General features: G+C 49.5%; 1 protein-coding gene across 2 annotated transcripts; it reads right to left on the bottom strand.

Moving 5' to 3' along the window:
• Positions 1 to 1,689: 1,689 nt before the first annotated feature.
• LOC133348583 (potassium voltage-gated channel subfamily A member 1-like) lies at positions 1,690 to 20,255 on the bottom strand. 2 transcript variants are annotated; one of them, XM_061561484.1, is made up of 2 exons: positions 20,164 to 20,255; positions 1,690 to 4,753 (listed from the first exon to the last, which is right to left on the bottom strand). In XM_061561484.1, the coding sequence occupies exon 2, from the start codon at positions 4,718 to 4,720 to the stop codon at positions 3,248 to 3,250; it is 1,473 nt and encodes a 490-aa protein (XP_061417468.1). In that variant the 5' UTR covers positions 4,721 to 4,753; positions 20,164 to 20,255; the 3' UTR covers positions 1,690 to 3,247. The 2 variants fall into 2 exon arrangements, with proteins under 2 accessions (XP_061417468.1, XP_061417469.1); XM_061561485.1 differs by lacking the exon at positions 20,164 to 20,255 and adding an exon at positions 18,571 to 18,590.
• Positions 20,256 to 22,206: the final 1,951 nt, after the last annotated feature.

Below are 22,206 nucleotides of genomic sequence, written 5' to 3'. Positions count from 1 at the left end.
CACGCCCGGTGACAGTGCCATGGCCATCCATCACCATCTCCCAGGTGAATGAGCTGGTGACTCTCGACATTTTAGGATCTTTCCCTCGCACTGCTCGTGGTCGTACATTTTTGCTTGTGGGTGTTGAGGTATTTCACCCGATGGCATTATGGCGTGGCCCCTCGCCGATCAGACGGCTCAGTCCATTGCGGAGGTTTTCTTACAGGGGCACGTTATGGACAAGGGTGTCCCGGAGAAATTGCTCACGGATCAGGGCCGCAATATTTCTCCTCTAAACTTGTGCAGGAGCTGTGCGACATTTTGGGTACGAAGAAGTTGCGCCCATCACCGTACTACCCACAGACTGATGGGATGGTGGGACGCCGAAACCGCACCATCACCGCGATGCTGAGCCAGATCGTCGATAAGTCACAGACCGATTGAGACCTGCTGTTGACATCCTGTACAGGCCGCCATTCGTGCGTTGTGTCACCCTGGCTCTCTTGTTTTTTTTCCATCCCTCGACCCTATTACACTGTGGGTGTATTGCTGCCTGCAGGATTGTCATTTTTGTTTCCATTTCAGGGGTGTGTATGCTTATGTCGTTCCCCCCTTTCCCCAGTCGTTGTGTTACTCAAGGCGGGTTTTCATTTGGGGGTGGGGGGGGGTATTGCAGGTGTGCGTCTGCACGCTGAGGTGGGACACGCACGCACATACGAGAGCGATGGGTTCAGGGATGACTCCTGCCGGCACTTTATTGGGACAAAATGATGTGGTGTATCTGGGCATTGTGCTCGCACGGGCACTGTGCAGCGGGGTTCCGTCGAGGACGACTTTTTATGGGGGGAGGGGGGGTAATGTAGGATACTCAGGGCAGCAACGCGTAGCAGGACCTCCCTCACCGCTCTCATATTGGAGGACGAGCCGCTGACACCCCATGATGCACGGGAGGAAAGGCCCTTTGGGGGGACATGGTTGTAGGGAGAGACATCGCAATCGGGTAGCCGATACCCGTACCCTACCCGATACCCGGCTACCCGTACCCGCCCGGGTACGGGTACCCGTTTGCGACCCTGGTGCGGTCGGGTACGGGTACGGGTAGGCCGTGAGTCACTGGTGAGTCACCGTTTGTCACTCATTTCCCAACGTCTTGTTTCTTCTCACAATTCAAGTTCCTAGAATCAACCCACCCGCGCCTGTAACATGGCTTCATCCCAGAGGTCGCAATCGGGTACCCGATACCCGTACCCTACCCAATACCCGGCCGGGTACAAGTAGCCGGGTATCGGGTAGGGTACGGGTATCGGGTACCCGATTGCGACCCTGGTGCGGCTGGGTACGGGTACGGGTAAGGAATCAAAACCCGTTTGCGACCTCTGTTGTAGGGGAGAAAAAAGAGCGGGAGTCGCGCAGGCGGAGAGGGTTGTAGATGGATTTGTAAGGGGAGCTGGAGAAGAGAAATAAAGAGGGTTGATAGTTACCTGTCTCCCTCGTGGATTTCATTACACAAGTCACAGTTTTTGTCAGGTGCCTGATAATGCATCACTCAAGGCAATACATTTGCATGCATTCATATGTAATTCCCCCCCCCACCCACCCCTCTTCCAATATGTGAGATATTCTTATTCACCATCATATGCCCAAGTTGTTTGTACCTAAAGTCGCTCACAAGCAACCACCAGCTCTGTTCACGGGTGACTATGAGAGGAAGTCAATGATGACACAAACATCTGGTACATACAAAACATCATGGAATGGCCTTCACACAGCAACGGCGTGTTGTGCCGAGATTCCCACCACGATGACTACAATCAAAGGCTGGTCTCTCACGAGTTATTTCAACTTCAGTACACAAGCCAACTAACGATTTACACATCCCAATCCTAATCTAAGCTTCCAATTCTAAGCCATCATCCTAATTGCTCTTCCGTAGTCCCAAGAGTAATGCGCGTCGCTTGAGTTGCATTTCAAAGCTACTTAATTTGAGTGCAATTGTCTCTAACGCCAAGCTTACAAAAAACATAAATTGTGAATTGCCTGCTGCTGCTCATGAGCCAACAGGCTGATGGGACAGAGAGATCCTGTGACTACAAAGACGTGGGCTTGTGTATAAGACATTCACCACTTAAGAAACATTTTCTCCTTTTCAAATGGTCCACTCACAAAATAAACTCTAAACAGTGATATTGATTCTTGCACATGAGTCCTGTGAAATCAAACACAGTGACAGCTCGAGGAAGCCCTACAGTCTACAAACTCCAAGGCAGACATCACAAACTACATTAACACAGACCAGCAGTTCCCAGTCTCTGGTCCGTGGGCCACTGTCCATCTGCAAGGCCGTGGGTACACTTGCCAGTGGAACTGTTGCAGATCCGTACTAACGTTTTTTTTTAACAAAAAATTACTGACTGCCCATTGCACAATTATTTAGAAGATTGAATTAATAGCAAGTTAATGTTTTTTTATTGCTTTTTAATGAACAGGGTTGTATTGAATGTTATGGCGGACTGCTATTCCCACGTGGTGGTCAACGAAGATGTCTTGATTGGACTGTGGTCGGCGGGGCCAGAACGGTTGGGAACCACTGACTTATACAATTTACATTTCTAATGAGATTAGATATGAACATCAGTTTACATTATTGATGCTTACTTGTAATTATTATTCGGCATGCATATATCATTACTACGAACGTCTCGCCAGTCGCTTATATATTAGAATTTACCAACGCAAAACGATTTAAAGTATACAGCAAAAAAAGCAAGATGGCAGAAAGTTACAGGATTAAGTTAAGTGGCTTTCACCTGGCAATTAACTCATTCCAAGCTTTTCAAGTGATTGCATTGCGTTAAAGTGCTTATGAGCATCAACAAAAGCTCTCGGGAAAGCCGAGAAACACAGGACTTGCAAAGCAATTCATAGTGCGGTAATCATTTCATAATTGAAACTAATTCAAACAAGGCCATGTCGGTATCTGAGACGATAGATTATAAACACATACAAATTGCATACCATTCGAGATTTCAAAAAACAAACAAACGTCGGAAATATTTTCACATATGTGTTAAGCATTCGGAAAAAAGCAATGTATGTATAAAGATAAGTATAAAAGTAAACAAAAGATATGAAAATACTGCCAATGCATTTCAAAAAGGTAAATAACCCCCACCCAAAAACAAAACATGGAAAAAAATGTATAGTACACAGAGGCTACATGAATTTAGACAAAAGGGTTGAACATTTCCAACCAATGGCCACGTGGCCTTCACACATCGGTGGGCTTGCACTGATGCTCAAAGCTGTTGGCCACATATGTGTGTGTGCGCGTGTTGTCGCTCTTGCTCATGGAGCCTGGTGCGTGGACGGGCGTGCTCGGTGCGCTCCTCCTCAGCGACTGGACGATTGACATCCTGGCGGCAGAGTGCTCCGGAGAGTGGGCCTTGCCAGAGTGCGAGTCGTCGACGTCGGTCTCGCGGTGGTAGAAGTAGTTGAAGTTGGACACGATGACGGGCACGGGCAGCGCGATGGTGAGCACGCCGGCGATGGCGCACAGCGACCCCACCGCCTTGCCACCCACCGTCACGGGTACCTTGTCACCGTAGCCAACCGTCGTCATGGTGACCACGGCCCACCAGAACGCGTGCGGGATGCTCGTGAAGTACGTTTTAGGCTCGTCTACCTCGGCGAAGTAGGCGGCGCTCGAGAAGAGGATGACGCCGATGAAGAGGAAGAAGATGAGCAGCCCCAGCTCGCGCATGCTCGCCTTGAGGGTCTGGCCCAGGATCTGGAGGCCCTTGGAGTGGCGCGAGAGCTTGAAGATCCGGAATACGCGCACCAGGCGGATGACGCGCAGGATGGCGAGCGACATGGTCTGCTGACCGTTGCCCTGCTGCTCGGCCAGCTCCATTCCGAGCGTGATGAAGTACGGCATGATGGCCACCACGTCGATGCTGTTCATGATGTTTTGGAAGAACGCAGTTTTGCTAGGGCACGAGAGGAATCGTGCGACGAGCTCGAAGGAAAACCACACGATACAAAGGGTTTCCACCAGAAAAAATGGATCTGTGGCAAAACTGGCGGTTGAAGAAATTTCGGTGGCATTGAACTGCTCTTCTTGATCAACATGGTCTCGGAATTGCGGCAGCGTTTCCATGCAGAAGATGAAAATTGACACTAAGATGACGACAACGGAGAGAATCGCGACGAGGTGGGCCGCACTCGAGCTCTCGGGGTACTCGAAGAGCAGCCAGACCTGGCGCTTGAGCTCCGACTCGGGCAGCGGCCTCTCCTCCTCGCGGATGTAGCCCTCATCCTCGCGGAAGCGCTGGATCGTCTCCTCGCCCAGCTCGAAGAAGCGGATCTCCTCGGAGAACAAGTCGAAGGGGATGTTGGCGGGCCTGCGCAGCCGCCCGCCCGACTGGTAGTAGTAGAGGATGGCGTCGAAGCTGGGCCGGTTGCGGTCGAAGAAGTACTCGTTGCGCAGGGGGTCGAAGTGCTGGGCGCGTCGCGCCGGGTCGCCCAGCAGGGTGTCGGGGAACTGGGCGAGGGTCCGCGCGCACGTCTCGAACTTCATGCCGGCCACGTTGATGACCACGCGCTCGTTGCTGTCGAGGAGGTGCGCACGTATGTCCTCTCGCGTGACGGCGCGCACGCAGTCACGCGTCTCGTTCGTCGGGTTGTAGAGGCTGCCCGTGCTGCCATGGCCCGTGATGCTGTTGTTGGCGCTGGCGATGGTCATGGCTGGACAGTGCCTGGGAGTTTATGTAGAGATCTGCGAGTGAAAGAGAGAGAGAGAGTATGAAGCGGAGTACGTACTTGTTGAAGATATTTAATAATTATTATTAATAATGATTATTAATAATTATCATTATCAGGTGGGTTGTTGCACTGTTGTATTGCAGGATCATGAGGTCTTAAAATGCAGCAATCCATCTGGATCTTGCACGCAGGCTAATATCTCCGTGGTTCTAATCCTCTCAGGTAGTGAGATTGACTTTCCCAAAAATCTGGAAGGGCTAAGTCTCCATTCGTTTTTAGGATAGGTTAGGTAATTGGTTTTAAGTCGAGAGAGTCATTCAAATTTTGGCTTTTTTTTCAAGATATCATCGGGAATGTTGATGTGGAGAAGAAAAATAAAAGTAGTTTTGGGAGCAACACCATTGTTCCTTTGCTCACTCAACCCAAAAGTGAAATTAGAGTATTCCTGGTGCTGAAAGCCTGAATGGAATTATTCCGATACACTTGGGTTCGATTATTTGTCATATATACGCCCCCAGGTTTTTTTTTAATACGAACCCAAACCGAACAGTCCTTTGAGAGGTATACATGTGAACCAAAATGCTCAGCGAACCAAAGTATCATGTTTTCGAGTATGAGACCTATAAGGTGAAATTTGTATCTGCCCCCCCGCCCACCCACCGTGGATGCCCCCAGATAGTTCAAGATGTCTGATCGCCCGGTAAAGGGACACAACCACTGGGTCAAAGTCATGGAGAATTGAGGTTAAGCGGCCTTATCTTCGAAGAGTTTGAACGTATTTTGCGTGAAACGTTCCCCTAACCCAGTGCTTCTCAACCTTTTTTCATTCCATGGCACCTTTTTCTGGGCTTGCTCTATCTCTCAGCTCTGCACTGCTATGAAGAAGGGCCTTTGTCCAAAAACATTGCCTATTGTATATATTTGGTTCTCTTAAGACAGTGTCATTGACGAAGGTGTTGGGAGTGTGTCGATGTTTGTCTGAACAGCTATGCGTTTAAAGCAGTGGTTCTCAATATTTTTTTGGCAACTTGTTGAATTTCGTTTCAATTGAGTAGCCCCTTGCCTGACCTAACACGGTTTTTAGAAATAAATGTATGAGTAATGAGCATATTTTAACCAATTATCCATCTTGCGAGGTATCCTAACGAGTGAGTGAGCTAATGGGATAGTGGCGCAGCTTTTCGGCAATGCGAAAGCAATTGGAATGTCGAAAACAAGAACGCACGGTTAAACAACCGCAGAAGATACACTCTCCACCAGTGTCAAAAGCTCTCCTCTGTCTGCAGCTGTACTTCCGGAAGAAATAGATGCCGCACTGATGGTAAAAAAGGCAGATAAAGCCGCAGGAATAGATGGGATTTACCTGGAATTCCTTAAACACCTTTGGCAGCAGAGGAAGAACCTGGCTGATTAAACTTTTTTCTTTTTTCAAAAATCATCGCCACCAGCAAGCTACCAAGACTTTAGAAAAAAGTAAAAGTCATTGCTCTCCTCAAGCCAGGAAAACCGGATGATGACTTACACAGCTAAAGGCCAACCTTTCTTATCTGTACAGCCTAATCCTTTCTTGGAAGCCACCATACCACTTGAGCAGGCAAGTTTTCAGCCACAACGAAGCAGTTGTGACCAGGTCCTCGCCTTGACATCACACATCGAGGCAGCTTTAAGCATAAACAGAAAACAGCGGCTGCTTTAATAGACTTGTCCTCTGCAATAGGACACGGTCTGTCGCCGAGGACTTCTCTTTAAACTCGCCAACACCATCAAGTGTGAAAAAACGGTTTGCCTCATCGCCAGTAGGCTCAGCAACAAACAATTTCGCGTCCATCTTGGAAACAAGATCAGCCGCCCACGAACTCTATAAAATGGCCGACCGCACCAGCCCTGTTTAATATTTACACCAGCGACATGCCGGCTACATTAAGCTGCAAGTTCATTTACGCAGACGATCCAGCACTGGCCGGCCAAGCAACGGCACTCAGCGCAGCTCAAGAATATTAAACACCGACTTAAAGAAATTGGAAAATGATTTCTACTCCCGGCGACTTTAGCCAAAACCAACCAAGACAGTGACCTCAGCGTTCCATCTCACGAACGCGGAGGCAAAAAGTATGCTGAAGATCGAGTTTAGTTGTAAAACCATCACCCGCGACCCACTCCCGAAATACCTTGAAGTGGTGCTCAATCAAAGTCTCACTTTCAGGCAGCACATTGAGCAAAGAACAAGATAAAATCCGCACAAACATCCATAAACTGGCGGGAACTAGTTGGGGCTGTGATGTTCGAACACTACGGACTGCCTCGTTTGCCCTCGTATATTCGACGGAGAGTATTGCTCATCTGTTTGGAGATGCAGCGCTCACACTCGAGTTATCGACACACAACTGAACATTGTAATGCGTGTCATCTCAGGTCCGCTGAAGTCGACGCCAACCCAGTGGCTCCCAGTGCTCACCCACATCGCTCCGCGGCAAAGCCGTCGTGAAACAGCGGCCGTCCGGGATGACCAAAAAATTATTGTCAACCCCCGCAACCTTCCGATACATCGGGACATAAACCCAGCGCTGCCTATTTGCCTAAAATCACGCCACCCCTTCTGGATCACAGCAGCCTCAGTCCACGCCACAAATACAAATGAAGACGCGAGATGAAAGCAAGTCTGGTCTGCGGCCGATATCCAAAGTAAACATCTCATACAGGACCCCTTCCGTCGAACCTGCCGGTTTCAACCTTTCACCTCGCCAATGGTCGACTATATCAACCGAATCAGCACCGATGCGGCCACCTGCGCATCGAATATTGCGGCCATGAATCCAAAACGATCAACCACATTGTAAACACGCTGCTGCTGCTGCTTCTGTCTGCACTCCTTTGGAGGAGGAATGGGCGAGATCCACTCTGCTTCTGAACAGACAATTAAGAGGACAACAAATCTACAATTGCATCTTTAATCTGCTGGTATTTATCCACACGAAAGACGACGAGTGAGTTAACTGCATGCGAATAAAAACTAATTTAATGGACGCACTGCACGCATGACGTAATTTGTTCATGCTAGCTGGTTACTCTCGGAAACCAGCATTGTTTATGATCAATGAGTTTAGAAAGGTCTTTTGTATCGTTCTAGGTTACTATATCGATTTAAATTTGATCGTAGTTATTTTATATTCGCAGATTCATACGTAATTATTCACTCATGACTAATTTATGGTCTAATTCCACGCATAAAAAAAATCACCTCACGTACCCGCTGGGATCGAAGTAGCCCCTGTTGAGAACCACTGGTTTAATTGTCCATTATACCACTTCCTGACTGTTGGGAGACAAAAGATGAATGTAAGACTTGTCCTCTACACAACCTACAGATGTTGAATGCCTCGGTGATCATCAAATGTATCTCCTGGAGGAACACCAAGTCTGGTTGAAATAGATTAATATTAGTAAGTGCGCTGCCTTTGGATGGGGATGATTTAAGTCACGGACGTTATAGGAGACAAGGTTAACCTGTTTAAGGCTTGGAGGAGCTCCGTCTGTGAGGGCAGTGAGGTGATTGATAACGCTGACAAGAGTAAACAAAAGATTGGGGTATTACCCAATTTATCCCGTCGTTCTACCCAGCATCAGGGGTCAATTATCTGGAGTAGTTTCGTAATGTTTCAGATCTATACCGAATACCGGTCAGTAATATGTCGTACATCGGAGTTGCCTTCATAAAACCCCTGTACTTACTTACACCTTGCACTTCAGATGGGGCGAGAGTGACATCACAATTTACATCGTGCTCAGTATCGACCGCTAGAGAACAACGTAATCCGTAGAAATACTCCAGTGTAGCTAAAACACGCCGAAAACACTCTGCTGGGGGGATAATTTATAATCCATTAATCATTGTTTGGGTTTGCGTAAATTTTTTTACTCCCGCACTATTTGTAAACAAGCACAATTTTGCGTGATCCAGGCATCAAAAATAATCCTGTTGTGTGTTTAAAAAAAATGTCTTAACCATTCACAGTTAAAGTTTTTACACTTAAGACAACCCCCTTCCTTTCTACTCCCTTCCCTTTAATATTGTCCTGAGAATAGATACGTGCCCACTATCCTCTTCTAGAATAACTACCTGGCCACCATAGCCCGTGACAGACTGTTGGGGCAAGTGCTGTTAGCGAGCAGCACCTATGCAGTCCGGCATGGCACACACGGGGGTGGGTGGCCAGCACAACGCCCGGGTCGCTTTTGTCTCCCCAGTGGCGATGTTTATACACACCATGTACTGATTTGAGGCTGAGTCGACCTAGGGGAGGCCCAGGAATGGTTCAGATAATCGTCACTGGTGTTGGCCGTGAGCGGGAATCGAACTCGGGTAGCAGGGTTCGTAGTGCAGCGTAGCGCTAACCACTGCTCCACCGCTCTTTACCAAGGAACCTAAACCACTCCAGCACATTCCCTTGATCCTATAATGTTCTATATTAAAACGACACGTGCGAAGAGTGGGTGTTCACACAAAAACATGGAGATCCACGTGTGAGTTATTGCAGGGAGGTACAGTTACACACGTACACATATATCTCCAGAGATGAATGTCTATTGGAATCTATCTTTATGCAGTATATATAGAGTACAGTGTACATGCGGTATCTCTGTTACACATCAAATCGTTCCATGTTAACGGCCGCTTATATTGCATATTGCCCTCGAGGCATCCCCATTCCATTTGCTGTAGAAACAAGTCCTCAGACTCCCTTCTTTGCTTGAATGAAGGTCATTTGTCTTAGACGATGCTTTTAATGGTCTCTCTTGGTGACGATGGCCCCACGGTGGCGAGATGTTAACTACTTGGTCTGGTATGCAGGAGGTCGTGGGTTCAATTCCCACCCTAACACCTGTTGTATATTCGGAGTTTGCGTGTCTCTCTTTCCCTGTGGTCGCGTGTGTTTTTCTCAGGGTCCTCCGGTTTTTCCCTCCGTATTTAGAATCACCATGCCAGGTGGCTTCTGAAAAAGAGCTATAATGATCAGTGGGTTGAACCTGTTAAAATAAAAAAAATAGTTTTATAGTTTCAATTATGTTTTATTTTACTAGGCATGGCCCACTGAGCTATATAGCTATTTTTCAGAAGCGACCTGGTTATCACAAATGATAGCCCGACGAAGTGGCTTATCATGTAGAAATGTACAGCAGCCAAATATTGGAAACGCGTGATGTTGATTCTAAATGTGGAGGGGAAACCGGAGGACCCGGAGAAAAATCCACGTGACCACGGGGAGAGAGACACGTAAACAGGCGTCATGGTCGGGATCAAATCCACGACCTCCTGTATACCAGGCGAGGTAGTTAACATCTCCCCACCGTGGCGCCCCATTTGGTGGGGCAATGCCCAGGATTCTAACTTTGTGATGATGAGGATGGGTATTGAACACGGCGTTCTTCTCGTATCTACAATTTTGCATACCTGTTCACCCGCTCCCGAAATAAACTGAATAAAGAATACCTGTCAACGCCTTATGAGTTCCTACTTTATTACAGACCGATTCAGACCGTATTGGTCACCCCGTGCCCTTATAAATTTCAACGTTCATCCTACAAAGTCCCATCAAAAGGGAGAAACACACACAAATAGACAAAAAAATTATTTGCCCGTATTGAAACAGCTGTACGCTGTATGGACCTGAAAACTCAATTTCCCTGCTCAAGAATACGGGTAAACCGTATGGGTTGACAGGTACGAAACTATAAGTTCCGTAAAATAAAACGGACGGGGGCACGGATTAAAATGGATTTGGACTCGGATTAGCTCCGCCATTTTGTTTTTCTCAACAGTGAACACAATGTCTCAAAGTCGCGATTGTCCCCTTATCCACGCGTTTTGTTCCCCTGCATCTCATTGTAATTCCAAGCGTGCACCCTCCTGCTTGCTCTTTTTCCCCCCTCTGTCTCGCATATTATACAATCCAATAACATTTGGATTTGAACAGCAAACTAAAGGTGACCCGCATCTCAGTATGCGACGCACATCGACGAAGCGTGCCCATTTAAGGACGTTACAGAGGAGGTGGTTCAAAACAGCAGAGGGGATCTTGAATTCTCGAGAACGGAGAGAGAACACTGAGACGACATCACGGGAGCTAGGAGAGTGCATGAATTGGGGCGGTTACAATAGTTTTTTTGCGTACATACGCCCCAGTTAGTCGATTGCCAAGTCGCGTGTGAGCGAGGTAAAAGTCTGGGTAAGCTGACCCTCTTCTAACAAGAGTTGAACAGACACAGTGCAGTTCTCTAGAGCTTCCTCGAGTGGAGGCGCTTCTGCCAGCAGTAGCGTGAGCGGGCAATTGCAGTGCTGCGCCTTTGCCCTGTGCGTCTATGAGAAACAAGGGCAAATGTGCCCTTAGGGCTACGGCCGCTCACTTTGTAGCTACGCGCGTGCCAATTCAATGTCTTCATGACTAAAATGCTGCTGGAAACGGTTACCGGTTCATGCCTTTTGTAACCAGATATGGAATGGGGAAACGGTTATCGTTTTTTTTACTGAATGTCGTTTTAACAACAACAACAACCCGTGACATTAAGACGCTGTATAATATAGTCACTTTGGTTGAACCAACTTTTGTGATTTGTATTATATACTTTATCTATTTTTTAAAAATCTATTTGAAGTATTTTTTTGTGATTTGTTTACCTTTCCTATACTTTGCACTCCAACCGTTTGTTTGGTATGTGTCGTAACTTTTTGACCCACCTCGACTGGACATCTGTTAAAAAACGGCTTCATAAGCTCTTCGAATTTCTCCAGGATAAATAAAGATTCTGTTTCAAACATCCCCCCAACACAAACACACACACGATCAACGCGGCATACGAAGGTATTCACGCAACTGGCTGGTGGATTGACAATGGGCCATGAATAACGTCAGTCTGTAATTGGCAGGCCACGCATCGATGGCCATCCCAGAGCTTTGCAGCCTGAGCCAATGCCCTTCCTTTGCTCTTAGTGGCCGTGCCGGGCAGGCAAGCAGCGCATGCGGCTCGTACGCAAGTCCTTGGCGTGAACTTGAAAGGAGAGAGTGGCATTCGTGGAGAGAGAGAGGGTGCAATTAATGGTTGGGATTTTCGGTTTTTTATTTCAAAAATGTACGTGGTACGTGTCCAGTCATTTGTCGAGTCCACTTCTGGATGAGGAGACCTCCCCAGTCGTGGGATGTTGTTTCGCCATATTTCACCACGCTGCCCGGTGCGTGTTTTTTTAAGGTGGGGGAGAATTCGGCGTGGGAGCACAGATGTGCAGTACAACAATGGATGCTGCTGCAATGCTCTCTGCTGTCACAGCGTAGACCCTGCAGCTGCCGATAACACGTGTTATGCAAGGTGGGCGCCTATGCTAAGCGCTGTCAAGGACCGACCCTGTTTTGTATGCTTCTGAGATCTGATGACATCGGGCGCATTCTGAGTGATTTGGCGATAGGCAAGTTACCCTTCAAGCTAGATTTGAAGTTTCCGTGACTGCAGGGATCCATACTCTTTGGTTCTTTCGGTAAAGTCACGTAGGTAGAAAATAAATGAAATCACGACGTTTCGGGCGCAACACTAGCGTCCGGATGCTTGTGTTGCGCCCGAAACGTCGTGATTTATTTTATTTTATACCTACGTGACTTTACCGAAAGAACCAAACAGTATAGGTTATCCTTCGTGTTGCAGTGCGTCTTCCCTGCGAGCACTGTGTGTGATGCGCCACCCCCACACACAAAACAAAACTCGCCGCTCAAGAACGTGGTGGGATTCGAGCCGCCGAGCCACTTGACTTCCGCCGGCTGCGTTCGATGGGCAGAGCGCTCTGCCGTGGGGGCGATTATTATTGAACGGTGCGTTCAGGCGGCAGGCGACGGCACGTTGCTCGCTCGGCCAAATGAGCGCGGGCTTTGCGTCCGCGAACCCCAGATTTCGCGGATGGATTTTGTTGTTTGACTTGCATCCCACTGGGATTTTTGCACACAGCGTTGGTGTACGGTGTTTTTTCTGCAATGTTTTTCCGTCTTTTCTTGGTTTTTCTGTTTGCACATAGTCACATATTCACTTTAAGATGTTTTCTTGTTCATGTTTTTCTTTTTTTGTTTGTTGCGGTTGCACCCGATTCAAGAGCCGAATGGCTCACAGGGCTACACCTAAATAAATGAACTTGAACCTAACACTGAGCGAGGAAGCGCCTCGGATCGTTTATCTGCCTGTTATAATGCGCTCCAGGCTAAGAGGACATTCAGCAGAAAAAAGTGCTTTGGAACGCTCTGTCCATTGAATGCACCCCTGCTCGATACTGGTTGAGTCTTCAAGCCAGTTCTCCCGTCCAGGGCCAGAAATGGGAATAAATTACTGGGGGAACTCATAAATGATCCCCCCCACCCCCACTAGATCTTAGGAGGAAGAGGGTGAGGAGGAGGAGCTTCGCTTGGTGTGTGGGTCTCTGTGCGTGTCTGTGGGTCTCTGTGCGTGTCTGTGGGTCTCTGTGCGTGTCTATGGGTCTCTGTGCGTGTCTGTGGGTCTCTGTGCGTGTCTGTGGGTCTCTGTGTGTGTCTATGGGTCTCTGTGCGTGTATATGGGTCTCTGTGCGTGTCTGTGGGTCTCTGTGCGTGTCTGTGGGTCTCTGTGCGTGTCTATGGGTCTCTGTGTGTGTCTGTGGGTCTCTGTGGGTGTCTGTGGGTCTCTGTGCGTGTCTGTGGGTCTCCCTGTCAGATTAGGGGTCTATCTGTGAGTCAAATAAAAACAAATATAAATCCTTGATTCCTTCTAAAACAAATGTTCAATCCCGCCACGGCGTTCTGGGGTGCTCCGGCCCATTTCCACCACTGCTCCGGACCAATAGGGACTTGTCGTGTCCCGAGCCTCTCTTCTGGTTTACATGGAGGATGTCGATCAACAGGAGCGTATCCATCGAGTGTGCAGGCGGTGCAACTGTCACGGAGCCCACGGACTGGAGGTGCCCAGATGACCCGGGCTATGAAGAGGGTGAGAGGGTGAGAGGCTGTTTGGGTGGGATTGGACAGGTGGCCCCAACCACACTATGCCACTGTGACCCACATACTTACTTAGTGACTCATGCACTCACATAGAGACCCACTGACTGTGCCAAGGTGCCTAGGTTTCAGTGGACGGGCCCCATTTAATTCCTTGCAAAATGGCACATTCAGACCACTGCTACGCCACTGTCAATCAATGAATCTATGAATCCTAAAGAGGATCGCCGGGCTCAGGAGGTCAGCCGGCATGCAGAGCACGGCGATTGATTTTATTGTAATTTGATTAAGAGCCCCCCACCGTGAAATGTCTTTCAATGACTCAACTAATTGGCAGCAGGGGAATGCCACGGCTGCTGTTTTTCGGTGCGTGGATCACGGGTAGGCCAGACGACGCAGCGTGACAGCTCTCTGGAGCGCCGGTGATGGCGTGTGAATGGTATTTGGCCTACTCTTCCACGCTGGCCAGTCGTCTTGGAAGAGGTGGGAGTGCCCACGCTTTACCCCACCGCACGCGACCTGCCGATCGCTGGGTGGACAAGAGGCGAAGTTTGGGAGATTTCAACAAACTTGCACCATTGTTTAAACTGCCGCGCCAGGAGATCGAATTGGCAACCAGTGGCATTGCATGTCCAGTGTAGATACCATTACACAACGGCAACATCGTGTGATAATATACGTATTATAAATCACTTTTTGCGCGTAGTTTGTTCGTTTAAATTGTTTCCAGCTGTGATCCCGTTCTGTATGATGAGTATCTTGCTCTTAGTTTATAGTCGCGCCAAGGCAGTGCCAGACTGTCCCCACAGTCAGAATCTTTATACTGGTTACACCAGCCCACAGGGGATTATTGTGTCCGTCCGTCCGTCGTGCAGGGAGGCGCTGGGTGGGGAGGGGCTGGGTGGGGAGGGTGGGGCTAGGTGGGGAGGGGCTGGGTGGGGAGGGGCTGGGTGGGGAGGGTGGGGCTGGGTGGGGAGGGGAGGGTGGGGAGGGGCTGGGTGGGGAGGGTGGGGAGGGGCTGGGTGGGGTGGGTGGGGCTGGGTGGGGGGTGGGAGGGGTGGGGCTGGGTGGGGAGGGGCTGGTCACCCCGTGGTGCCCTTATAAAACTCAACGTTTAACCTACTCACGCCGGCTTGTGGCCGCCCTCACAGTCGGGCATATTTGCGGAATACACCACGCCGCCGTTGACCGTGGCCATTGACCGAGCAACCCAACGTTCCTACCAGCTCCCTCCGCAGGAATGTGTTTTATCCCCGGAGAAATCCGATGAGCTATGAAGCTCTTTTTCACAGATGTCCAGTAGGGGCGGGTCAGAACGTTCCATTAACAAATGGTAGAAAAAAAACAGGATAGGAGTGCAAAGTTTCAGCAAATCACTCGAATAAATACGAAAAATAAATCAAGTATGTAAGTTCAAATGTCATAAGTACACAAATTGTCAAGCTTGGCCACAGCGGCAACACAACATCAACAAGAGTCCCAGACCACACCAAGAAAACACGGTCCCGCAATAAAATCTCACGTTTAATTCTCCATACACGGGTTAGGACGAACGTTACAAACCACATTTTCAAATGCAATTGTACCCAGCATTGATCGTGTGCTTCAGGATATTTTTTTGAAGGAATATTTACGGTGTTAAGGCAGGAAACAGGGTCGTTGCAAAACGTTGGTGCTGCAACGGCAAAGGCTTCGTCACAGTGATCACGCTTTATCCACACGAACCACCTGGGACTTATGGCAGCTGTGGGCAATTGGGGGGGCTGAACTGCAGTGACGATCACTCACGAGAATGAAACCGGTCATACAACAGTTATCCAAATTTATTGCTGTTGCTGCCAGCCAATAAACACATTCCTGCGGAGGGAGCTGGTAGGAACGTTGGGTTGCTCGGTCAATGGCCAGGGTCAACGGCGGCGTGGTGTATTCCGCAAATATGCCCGACTGTGAGGGCGGGCACAAGCCGGCGTGAGTAGGTGAAACGTTGAGTTTTGTCATGGCACCACGGGGTGACCAGCCCCTCCCCACCCAGCCCCCACCCAGCCCCACCCTCCCCACCAAGCCCCTCCCCACCCTCCCCACCCAGCCCCTCCCTGCACGACGGACGGACGGACACAATAATCCCCTGTGGGCTGCTGTAACCAGGAGGTTCCTACCAGCATAAAATTGGCCCAATTTTGTCTCCTTTGAGATGGTGGTCTACAACAGTGGTTCTCAACCGGGGGTTACCAGTCGGACCCCTGGGGGTTACCACGTGGCAATGTCCCAGGGGTACGTGAGGTCATTTATAAATGTGTGAAATTATAGCATACATGATAGTCCATTGGTGAATAATCACGTATAAAAATCAACCAAAATAAAATAACTATACGATAAAATGTAAATCCATATGGTAACCTAGAACGATGTGAATACCTTTCTAAATTAATTGATCTTAAACAATGCGGGTTTCCCAGAGTAGCCAGCGAGCGCGAACAAATTACGTTGTGCATGCGGAGCGTCCGTTGATTGTGTTGTCCATTCACTTGCGGTTACTCGTTCGTTAGGATGCCTCACAAAATTGACGACTGGTTAAAATATCAACGTTCACTATTCGTACGTTGAAATCTCAGGACAATTTTGGGTCAGGCGAGGGGGGTGCTCGCTTGAAACAAACATAGCCAGAAAAGGTTGAGAACCACTGGTCTAGAACAAAAGGCTGTGGGAATTACTCAGTGGTTTTTTTTCTTTCGAGATTTGAAGCTTTCGTGACTGCAAGGATTCATACTCTTAGGCTTTTTCGGTAAAGTCACGTAGGTAAATAATAAAAATTAAATTAATAGAAGTCAAAGTAAAAATAAAATAATAAATCACGACGTTTCGGAGGCAACACAAGCTTCCGTCTTCAGGTGGAACCATCACAGCACGATTGCTGTATCAAGTAAAAATTAATTACTCAGTGTGGTGAATTCACGAGACAATGCCAGGGGCGATGGGATCACCCATCCAGTCTACAAGGTGGTCCCGATGCCTTGTGACCCCCAATTAATTGACCTTGAATATCTTTTCCTTTGCATATTGATTTCTGTTTTGGATACAATTATTTTCAAAAACTTATTACGTTTTAGAGGACCTTTGGCTGTCCATAACTAAATTAATACACCGACGATATGCCTCCTTTATACACATTGAAATTATTTCTTACACACAGTGACCCATCAGCCGCACAGGGAGTGCGTCATTTCAACAGCACCGATTCAAGGCGAGCACACCCTCGGCCGGTTTCGACATCCAGTGTGTCATCAGCAGCGACGGGCTTGCTTCAATCAATGCCGGTGAACTGGCCAACACTGCAGGCGAAGGGCCCCCTCTCTTTGCGCTCTGGGGTCCGAGTTTGACGCACCCGTTAGAATAATTGCGTAAATGCATAACTCGGAGCGATCGTTCGCGTTGTGGGGTGACGTTTGACGCAGTCGCCTCGCGGTTTACACGACGCGATTGTGGAATAGCCCGTTAGATTTTAACTCACGCTTTAATTTTTCGGTTGCGCGCCCGCGCGCTGCTATTGAAATGACGCGCTCCATCCAGCGCGTTGGCCACGGTGCACGGGACGCGCCTTGCGAGCTTCATCGTTAGTCGGGGCAGCAAAGTTCAGCAGCGAATGCCGCGTGACGTGCAAGCGGCACGCACACCTGTCAAGCCTCTATCAGTGCCCTCCCTACCTTATTACTGACCGATTCAGACTTTATTGGTCACCCCGTGCCCCCTTAGAAATCTCAACGTTCATCCTACAAAGACCCATCACAAGGGAGAAACACAAACAAATAGACACGGTTTTGTGCCTATATTGAAACGGCTAAAAAAAAAATCGCCGTATGGACCTGAAAACTAAATGTCCCTGTACAAGAATACGGGGTAAGACTTGTGGGTTGACAGCTATGGGTACGATAGCAACCACAAGCGCGGACCGCATCAGCATCTCCTTCTCGCGCGCCATGTTGAAGATCTTGTGAACTTTGCCTCGTTTAAATTCTGTTTAATGTTCGCGATTTTGAGTTACTCGCCGCTTTTTTCTTTTAAAGAACACAACCTCCGCCTAAAACACGAGATGTAGCTGCAACACAAATAAATACGCGGACAATACGTGGATCCGTCTCTAACATCAACTCTTGCGTGAATTGTTTCACCCACACACACACACGTACGTGTGTGTGTGTGCTGGAGCCTGGTCAGCCAGGTTCGATTCCTAGCATCTACACACAGGGGCAGTGGGGGGGGGAGGGGCAGTGGGGGGGGGGGGCAGTGGGGGGGAGGGGCAGTGGGGGCAGGGGGGGCAGTCAGGGTGGTCATCTGAAATTTCAAGCGTTTTAAACGACAACAACAAAAAGCCCTCCAATGTATTTTCTTTGGTATATATCAATAAAATAACAATTTTGGGCAACTTTTTTTGGCAACTGGTGGTGGTCTGTAGGAGGCATTACCCACCCCCCCCCCCCTTTGAATCGTCCAATTCACAGCTCTTGGGTTTGCAAGGGGTTCAACAGCACAGAGGCGACACACAACGGGGTTCGAGTAGACGTCACGTTACTACACGTGCCGCATTACAATGTACGCACGTGCGTGCATTTCCTGTGTCATTACCGCATCCCCCCGATTAGCGCGGTTGGCTACGTACGGTGCGAAAGAAGTTCAACATACGAACCATTACCAGTTATTACATATCCATACGCGTGTATATACTTCTAGCTTAATACGCGATATAATTATCGTCATTTATATTCCTTTGTCAATCCACCCGCTAACGTGTATACCTCCCCACGCCGTGTCGGTCACGTGGGTCGTGTCGCCATACTTCACCACGCTGGTCAGTGCTGTTTGGTGAAGGGGTGGAGGAGGGGGCGTCCAGGATCGGTGCAGAACCTCCCACTACTTAGAACCTCCCACTGCTCAGAACCTCCAACTGCTTAGAACCTCTCACTGTTTAGAACCTCTCACTACTCAGAACCTCTCACTGCTTAGAACCTCTCACTACTCAGAACCTCTCACTACTTAGAACCTCTCACTACTTAGAACCTCTCACTACTTAGAACCTCTCACTGCTTAGAACCTCCCACTGTTCAGAACCTCTCACTAGTTAGAACCTCTCACTACTCAGAACCTCTCACTACTTAGAACCTCTCACTGCTTAGAACCTCTCACGACTCGACTGAACACAACGTGTGTTATGCACGCTGTAATGACTGCCTGCCCCCTGTCGAAGTTCGGCTTCAAGACCTCCCTTCCTCGTATCCTCCTCCGCGTGTGTCCCATCGATAAAGTGTGCCACGTCGCCCCCCGGCCTTTACAAATGTGCACACAGAATGTAAACACTTGCCGACCAATGACAACTTCTCGGTGCGCGACAAAGCCGACAGTTGCGTGCGTTAGGGCGCGTGGCTCCACCACAGCGTGGAAAACAACGGAGTGGATTGAGGATATTGGAAATGGGATGGATCCGGGAATCATGGGATGGATCTGGTAATATTGGGATGGATTTGGAGATATTGGGATGGGTTTGGGGATTTTGGGATGGATCAGGGAATATTGGGATGGATGTGAGAAAGATGGAATGGGTCTTAAAAAAACGGGAGTGAGCTGGGAATATCGGGATGGATCGAGAAATATTCGGAAGGAGCTGAAAATATTTCAATTTATCTGAGAATGTCGGGATGGATCTGGGAATATTGGGATGGATTTAGGAATAATGGGATGGATCTTGGAATTTTTGGGTGGATTTGGGAATATTGGGATGATAGGGGATAGAGCCGCACTATTTCCCAAGTCTTTTGGAATTTTGGGAAATTAGGATGAAGCCATAAATTACGGGATTGGCTGGAAATATGAATATTATGATAGGATGCAGCCAGCAATGATATAATGGGACACAACCAGGAGTTACAGCAATGAGTGTAAATGGGAATAATATAATGGTATATGGAGACTACTCCATTCAGGATGAAGCCGGGAATAACATGCTGAGATGGCAATCGTAGTAATTCGATGAGACGGAGCCAGAAACATTGCGATGAGATGTAAATTGAATGGGTTTTGACGGAGCCGGGAGTAATAGTATGAGAAGTGAATTGAAAGTGTGGCACGAGAGTGATCCACGGGATAATTGGATGAGAATTCGTCCACGGTTTATTGGGTTCGGAAGGAAATGAGAACATCGCAATCCTTAGTTTTCTTTTTACGCAATCATCAACAACTGGACGAGAAGAACATCGGAGCGATGCAATGATGGCATGTGATGCGTTCGGGAATACGGGAATGTTACAGAATGATGATGGAGAGGCACCTCGGCGGAACGAGCCTGGAATATCGGGTCAGCGATGGTGACTTGCGGAGCCCGGGTTGATGGGATGTTGATGGCAACCCGCTGGAATGCGTTGGAGGCGCCACGCACCTGGGTTGACGTCCCGTCACGGGCAGCTCGCTGGCGCGCCGCGTCTCCTCCTCCTCCTGTGCGCAGCTTCACGCGGAGCGAGGAGGGAGAGGAGGACACGCGAGGATGTGGGGGGTGTGAGGGCGGCGGGAGGAGGGGGGGCTTCGTGCGCATGCGCGTGCCATCCTCTGTGTGTATCAGCACGCGTGTAGTGGGTAACACGTGTGTAGTGTGTCAGCACGTGTGTGTTTGTGTCGTGTGTGTAGTGTGTGTGTAGTGTGTGTAGTGTGTCATCCCGTGTGTGTGTCGTGTGTGTAGTGTGTGTGTAGGGTGTGTGTCGTGTGTGTAGTGTGTCAGCACGCGTGTGTGTGTAGTGTGTCATCACGTGTGTACGTGGCGTGTGCCAGCACGTGTGTGTGTGTAGTGTGTGTATAGTATGTGGCAACTGCGAGCGCAGTGGTTATCGCACTGAGCTGCACACCTGGCTCTCCGAAATCGATTCCCGGCCACGACCAAAGTCAGTAGCGATCGTCCTGAACCTCCTCCCATGTCGACTCACACTCACGCGGCTGCCGGGTGCTTTGAGCAGGCGGTAACCTCGTGTTTATGGTGCTGAGCGAGTGTTGGAAATTCCACTTCCCTATGGCGGGCTCGAGTCTAACCATTGAGCATCGCGCGTTTTCAGATGCGCTTCTGGAGGCCGTCTGGAACGCTCTTCCTTCCGATAACAGGAAGCCACTGGAGCGACGCGCTTTCCATTTTAACTTGAAAATTCATTTCTTTAGAACTGCCTTGTTTTGTAATTCGTTCGTTGTCCTCCCCCCCCCCGCACCTCCGATAGGCGCGTTTGGCGATGTAGGATGCGAAAGAAGGCTTCGTTATTGGAGAGACTGAGATCAAGGGAAGGAGTGGCGACTGCCGATCACGCATCAACCCCTGCACCTTCACTCGGGGGGCACCATTCGAATGCCACTCGTATTCCATGCGAATACAGGACCCATGTCGGAGGTCGTAGGGGCAGCATAAGTTCAGTCGCCGGCCACGTGCAGGCGATGTGCAGCTTCTCGGCGACTGCCCTTTTCAGCGAGCACATGGGGCATGAATAATGGAGACGGCTAATGCGGTGCATTTACTCCCGACAACTCATCCTCAGTGGAAGGTCACCGACTTGAGACGCACTCCGGGCAAGACGCACGGGTAACGGAGCACTTTTTCATTCGGGGGAGAGAAAAAAAACCTCACAAAAAACAAAGAGATGATGGTCAACGGTTTTGTGTTTACTGGCAATGGGAGCCCTCCCTCACCACTGTCCAAATTCCCCTCCTCTTTGGAGCCCAGTTCCTGCGCAGTTGCACCGCCTGCACACTTTGATAGCTACGCCACGCGTCACCACCTAATTGGCAGATATCGCCCAGCGTGTTTGCCCATGTATCGTGGTGCAATTTGTCCACGGTGGGGTTTTCTTCTTCTTTTCTTCTTCTTTACCTCCAGTTGGGTGTTTCACGCGTGTCCTTGTAACGCACGCTCTGCAAGTGATGTACCTACGGTACAATATGATCACGTTTAGTAGCGACTGTTCTTGTTCCTGCGATAACACATTCCTGCGGAGGGAGCTGGTAGGAACGTTGGGTTGCTCGGACAATGGCCAGGGTCAACGGCGGCGTGGTGTATTCCGCAAATATGGCCGACTGTGAGGGCGGGCACAAGCCGGCGTGAGTAGGTTAAACGTTGAGTTTTATAAGGGCACCACGGGGTGACCAGCCCCTCCCCACCCAGCCCCACCCTCCCCACCCAGCCCCACCCTTCCCACACAGCCCCTCCCCACCCTCCCCACCCTCCCCACCCAGCCCCTCCCCACGCTCCAGCCCCTCCCCACCCAGCCCCACCCCGCCCACCCCCCACACAGCCCCACCCTCCCCTCCCAGCCCCTCCCCACCCTCCCCACCCAGCCCCTCCCCACCCAGCCCTCCCCACCCAGCCCCTCCCCACCCTCCCCAACCCAGCCCCTCCCCGCCCTCCCCACCCAGCCCCTCCCCATCCAGCCCCTCCCTGCACGACGGACGG

This window comes from Lethenteron reissneri, chromosome 27 (assembly GCF_015708825.2).
Source record: "Lethenteron reissneri isolate LAM-NWPU_2019-01 chromosome 27, ASM1570882v1, whole genome shotgun sequence".
Lineage (NCBI taxonomy): Eukaryota > Metazoa > Chordata > Hyperoartia > Petromyzontiformes > Petromyzontidae > Lethenteron > Lethenteron reissneri.
The sequence above is the reverse complement of the archived record's forward strand: the minus strand, read 5'-3'. Positions and strand labels throughout refer to the sequence as shown.

What these genes read in the sequence shown, in the direction of transcription:
- LOC133348583 (XM_061561484.1), bottom strand. Translation starts at nt 4,720, where the DNA reads ATGACCATCGCCAGCGCCAACAACAGCATCACGGGCCATGGCAGCACG.